We start from the raw sequence: 6238 nt of genomic DNA on the forward strand, positions 1-6238 counted from the left end.
CTGTGAACCTGGGAGTACAGAGATCCTTTACCATGCTTTTGCAGTAGCACAAAAAACATGGTAAAGGATTCCATCATTGAGCATTCCATCATACATTGCCTTTTGATTTTCCTTGAAGCCATGAAAAGTCCCACTGCTGCCTTTGTGCCCTGCAGGGAGTACGTGGATGGTTTAGGAGCTCACTGTTGGCTGAAATGTAAACTTGAGAAATGCAAACTACTCTGTACCATAGCTGAGATACACTCAGGCTTTGTGATGCCTTTGTGGCTCATACATTTGGTCAAAGGTGCTTTCTGAGTTTGCAGGTGCTAGGAAAGATGGGAATGTTTAGTTCATGATTAATGATGTCATTGCACATTATTTGTTTTTTGTTTCAGAAACACAAATAATAATTTGATGAATAAAACATATTAGCAAGCTAAGAAAAATGAATGTTGTTCAATGGCAGTGTAAATCCATCCTATTCTAGCTGTTTCAGTCCCTCTTTCAAGCATTCCTCACATTGGTGTGCTCATTCTTCCTCCATTCTCTTTACCAGAGAGTGAACACAAAGGTTCAGGAGTGGAACGGAGTATTCCCCTTTCCAGAAACACAGAACTATAGGCTGAGGTCACTGCAACACACAAAAACATGTCCTAAAAGTGTGATTTGCCTGTTCAGAAAAGGGACTTCTCATTTAGATGTTGTTATAGAGTGAAGGCCTGTTTATCTTCAAAACCCCAAAATTTCAATTTACAAATTGCTCTGCTCAATTGCTCTGCTTCCAGCCTCTGCAGAGCAGCAAAACAATAGACCACATGGAAAAACTCCCAAAGCCTCAAGTATTTTTATGCTGGCTTAGTTTTGGGATCTGGCACACCATGGTCTCAGCCGAGCAACAGTGAAAGAGATGGAGGATTTGGCTGGGTCTGGTGTACAGGCTGCTTGTTTTGCAGGCACGAACTATCTCCCTCCCCAGCTCCCCATCTTTGCCAGTTACTTCCTACCTGACAGAGCAGGGGTGCCTCAAGTGAACTAATGAAGATCCTATTGCTTTTTCCTGCTGCAGAACAGCTTTCTGACATGCTAGCCAATGAACTTGACTGAAAATATATTACAGAGTGAACCTGCAATGAGAAAAAAAGAAAGGAAAATATTGCCACTGCAGCTCTGCCAGAGCCTCCTGGCCCTGCTTTAGCAGCTCTGCCTCCCTGCAGCTGCTCAAGTGGCTACGTAGGTGAGAAAGAGGAAGAGAATTTAATAAAACCTTACTTAAATGCCCACTCTGTCAAGTGGACATGTCCCAACAAAACCCTTTGGAAAATTAACATTGATTATTATATTTGCTTCATAGGTAAAGAAAAATTTGCAACAGGCAGAAAAATTCTACAGCCTGTGCGTCACAAGGTACTTTGATACATTTTTATTACTGTAATTCATCTGCTTCTGGAGGAGAAGGACAAACAGGAACCAAAGTTCTAATGCTTTATCAAGGGCTTATTCTTCAACAGACTTTTGACCCAAAGCAATAACGCGACTGGTAGTGGAAAGATCAAAATTTAAATAAAATAGTTAATGATTTTTGTTCACTTATTGACCATTTCTCAGTTCTGTTGACTGAGGTGTTTCACAAGACTTCTGAGCCAGCTATAAATGTGGGGAGGTGAAACGCCCTTCCCAAACCACAGCCGTGCACTGGAGGAATTGCCCTCAGCTCTCCCCAGCCCTGCAGCTGACAGCAAGGTAAGAGGCACCCTGTGCACAGGAGGGCTGGAAGGGTTTCTTGGGCAGCTGCTGTGAAATGCAGGGCAAGGGAAGGAGGCTTTAGTGTTGGGCTGAGAGCTGCAGCAGAGGCGTGAGGGTCTGCTGTGTGTGTGTGCAGAGACTGAACCCATCTCAGGGCATGAGGAGATGGATGGCTGCTGCAGGAAAACAAACCTTAGCAAGGGAGAGGGTGGAGGGGGCCAGTGATACACAATTCTCAGAGGTGAAAGTGAAAATATTCTACAAATTTATCTTGGTCATGGGATCTTTATGTTGTATAAGTAAAATTAAATGGGTCATTATTCATACTTTTTCTACAGGTAGAAAGTAATTATTGTAGTGCTTAATCAGTCAGTGAGTCTGAGCTCACATCCTCTCAGGTTCCATATAAGCTTTTATAACAGTGAAAAAATACAAGTTTTTAATCACATGAAGGTTTTTTCCCAAAAAAAGTGAGGTTTAAGAGATTCAGGTTTTTAAATTATGATGCACATGTCTTGCATTTTACTGCATGTTACCATGTTACTATGGCTTTAAATCTTACTGGGGCTATCTGTCTTTTCCCATCCATTCTCAGAACCAGGTAGAGGAATGGCTTTTTTTGTCCCATTTATTTGCCCTGAAATATAAATCTTTGCTTCAGTAACTGTTACATGATTTAGAGAGGGAGCTGTTGTCATAACTGACTGCTCATTACTATTCCTGCAGCTGTTACTAATAAACACAGTGGCTTTTTAACTGAACTCAGATGACTGCGGGGAATTAGATATGTGTATTGGTAGTAGTGTTAGGAAAAGACACTTAAAAGCTGAACTTCAGTCTGATTTAAAGAGCTAGTGCTTACAACTTGATTGCTTCTCAGCATATGTCAAGAGAAAGCATTTCTTGATTTCAGTAAAATTCCATATAAAAAGAGAAATAAGGTGTTTCGATGAATTCAAAGTTCATTTCTGTCCTCAAAAGACAGGTTTTTTACCCCTAATTTTGTGTAAAAAAATTCATTTTCTTTTAGAAATTAATTGCGTATCTCACTACTTTTATATTGCATTCTATGTGGCTCAGGAAACCTACCCCAAACAATGAGTGCCGGTTTCTAAAATGTTTCTCAACTGCAGCATCAATTATCAACAGAAAGATTTATCATGAGTTGTATATTTTATTTCGTTATTATTTTGGCTACACCAATAAGATATTAAACAAAATGCTCAGGTGTCACTTACATGTATACTTATTAAATGAAACTGGACTGTTGTGGTGTACAAATCTCATTTTACTTTTTCCTCCAAATTGAAATTGCCGTGTCATGTCCTCACTCTTTCACAGTTGCTGCTATTTGTATCTTCTGCTAAAATTCCTTTACATTTTCTTTTTACCTTTTGTCCCCTCTGGTTTCCAGCATTTCATGTCTGGTGTGTAAAGGCCTCTTACAGGCATTGCTTGTTTTCTGTTTTCGTTTTCTGTAGGCTGCCATCCAACAGCAGCAAATCCAAACCCCAGAAGCCCTGCTGAGATGGGAAAAATCATCGTTTATGAGCATACCAACTTCCAGGGTATGTCCAAAGAATTCCACACCAACATTGCCAACCTAAAAGATGCAGATTGGAATGATTGTATCTCCTCAGTGAGAGTAATCGGCCATCCTTGGGTGGCTTATCAGCATGCAGACTATAAAGGACAGTTACTGGTACTTGAGGAGGGAGATCATGACTTCGTTGGCAAAAAGATGAATGACAGGATCAGCTCTCTGCAGGTGATCACTGAAAATCTGCACAATCCCCAGATCACTCTCTATGAGCATGCTGATTATCAAGGGAAGACCAGAATAATAAGAGAAGCAACCAACCTGGCCAGGGGACATGACGATAACACCACGTCTTCACACAAAGTCCAGAAAGGTGTCTGGCTGCTGTGTGAGCACAGTGATGGAAGTGGATTTCAATACATTGCCCGAGAGAATGAACACCTTCCAAATTACAAGGCAATCAAGTTCAACGACAAGCTTTCCTTCCTGCGTCCCCTTCGCCCTGGATGTGGCTGTCATTAGAATGCAAATCCTGGAGTGCTCAGAAAAGATGCAGCCCTGGCAAGAAAACTGAGACCTTGTTCTCTGCCTCTGCTTGCATCACTTTCACCCCAGTGTCACAGGACCACCAAAAGTGATAGCTCTCCTGCCCCACAAATGGCTCTGCCATTGTCTGTAATCATTTTGTGTTGGTGTCAATAAAGAATCTTTTGCAATCAGCAGTGGGTTTATTTTATGCGGTGTTTAGTGTAGGTAAATATTTCGCTTTCATGGAGAGATGTCTCTGTGTATCCAGAGAATGTTTTTCACTTGCAAATATTTTTCATGCATCTCTCCCGTAGAATTTTATCTCCTTCCAGTTTCACTGTCCAGAAACATTGCAACCAGACTAAAGAGCTTGGTAAGCATTTTAATTATTGCTGTGATGCTGAGCCGACTTTCACCCGCAGCCTGTATTTAACTACCCCATGAATTATTGTTTCTCAAGGCATTGATCATAGAATCCTGGGAACCTGTGAAGTCTGAGATTGGGAGGTGTCTCAAAGATCATTCCAACCCTCCTGCCATGGACCTTCCACTAGATCAGGTTGCTCAAAGTCCCATCCAGCCTGGCCTTGAATACTTCCAGGGACAGGAAATCCACAACCTCTCTAAACAGCCTGTTTCAGTGCCTCATCATCTTCACAGTAAAGAACTTTTTCATAACATCTAGTCCAAGTCTCTGTTCTTTTAATTCAAAACCATTCCATCCTCACCTATCACTAGTTGCCCACTCAAAAAGCTGCTCCTGCTCTTTCTTATAAGCCCCCTTCAAGAACTGGAATGCCCAATGAGGTCTCCCTGGAGCTTTCCCTATTCTGGGATGAACAACCCCAGATTTCTCAACTTGTTTTCATAGGAGAGGTGCTCCCACCCCAAGGCCATCTCCCAGTCTGTGCTCATGTTTGGCTTGCCCTGACCCAGGTGCAGCACCTCGCACTTGGGCTTGTTGAACTTTATGAGGTAAGTATGGAATCACTTCTCAAGTTTGTCCAGGTCCCTCTGGATGGGATCCCATCCATTTGTTGTGTCAGCTGCACCCCTCAGCTTTGTGTCATCTGCAAACTTGCTGAGGGTGTCATTGATAGAGATCTTAAAGAGCACTGGTCCCAAAAGAGAGTCCTGATGGACACCAGTTATCACTGGTCTACTTCTGGACATAGAGCCACTGACCACAACTCCCTGACTGTGTGGCTATTTCCCAAATAGTCCACCCTTCAAACCCGTGTATCTCAGTTTGGAGATAAGGATGCCACATAGGAACGTGTCAAAGTTCTTAAGTGAGTGACATTGTTGGTTTCCCCTTGTTGATGGCTGAAATCCCTCCACCACAGATGGCCACCAGGTTGGTCAGGCATAATCTGCCCTTAGTAAAGCCACGCTGGCTGTCTTCTTGTTTTGCATGTGCCTTTGAATTGCTTCCATGGGGATCTGCTCCTTGATCTTCACAGGCACAGAGGTGAGGCTCACTGCTGTAGTTCCCCAGATCTTCCTTTCTCCCCTTTTTAAAAAATAATTCCCTTCTTCCATTTACCAAGGATTTCATCTGAAGGCCATGACTTTTCAAATATGATGGAGGGTGGCTTGGCAACAACACCAGCCAGTTTCCTCCAGGACCCTGGAATGCATGTCATCCAGTCCCACAGACTTGTATCTATTCAGCCTCATCAAGTGGTCTCAAACCTGCTCTTCACTTACAGTGGGAGGGACTTCTCTCCCCCAGTCACTACCTGCAGCTTCAGTGACTCCAGAGACATGGGAAATCTGACTTCTAGTGAAGACTGAGGCAAGGAACACACTGAGCACCTCAGCCTTCTCCACATCCATTGCCACCAGCTCTTCCTTCTTGTTTAATGCTGGGGAGTGGGCATCACACTCTACTTGGCCTTGATTTTCTTCCCAGTGTTCTTGCAGAAGCCCTGGTGTGTCAGTCCACATAGACAGGCAACTGGAACAGCTACAAGCTTGTGACTGGAACACAAAGAGTAAAGCTATTTCCATTTCCATGGGCTTGTGAGCACCCAGATTCTACAGGCCAGTACTGTGGTGCTTGAGGAGGGAGAACACAGCGTTGTTGGTGAAAGATGAAGGACAGGATCAGCTCTGTGCAGCTGATTGCTGAAAATCTGCACAATCTGCACATGAAGCCCAGAACATGCTGTGCTATCAACTTCTGGGCTTTGTCCCACTTTGAAATAAACACTGCAGGCTGTGCTGACATGTTGGCCATTCATGCTCCTCTGCTTGGCTCAGGTGGGCAGATGCAATGGGAATAGCTTAGAATCCCTGTATTTTGGGGCACCTCTTACTGCTTTGCAGCCAGTTTCAGGTTTCCTTGCTCTGTTCACCAAAGTGGGATTTCCAAATTCATTCCAAGAACATCTGGCATTCTTCCTACTCTAGAACACCTTTTTATAGTGGCAAGTCAACTGG

The 6238-nt window shown here is 43.3% G+C and overlaps 1 protein-coding gene across 1 annotated transcript; it reads left to right on the plus strand.

The window, feature by feature from the left end:
- The first annotated feature begins 1515 nt into the window (after window positions 1-1515).
- On the plus strand, window positions 1516-3984 carry LOC135294802 (epidermal differentiation-specific protein-like). The gene is made up of 2 exons (XM_064410538.1): window positions 1516-1722; window positions 3207-3984. Exon 2 carries the CDS (start codon window positions 3254-3256, stop codon window positions 3785-3787), a length of 534 nt encoding a protein of 177 aa, XP_064266608.1. The 5' UTR covers window positions 1516-1722; window positions 3207-3253; the 3' UTR covers window positions 3788-3984.
- The last annotated feature ends 2254 nt before the right edge of the window (window positions 3985-6238 follow it).

The sequence above is a fragment of the Passer domesticus genome, chromosome 2, assembly GCF_036417665.1.
Source record: "Passer domesticus isolate bPasDom1 chromosome 2, bPasDom1.hap1, whole genome shotgun sequence".
In the NCBI taxonomy this organism is placed as follows: domain Eukaryota; kingdom Metazoa; phylum Chordata; class Aves; order Passeriformes; family Passeridae; genus Passer; species Passer domesticus.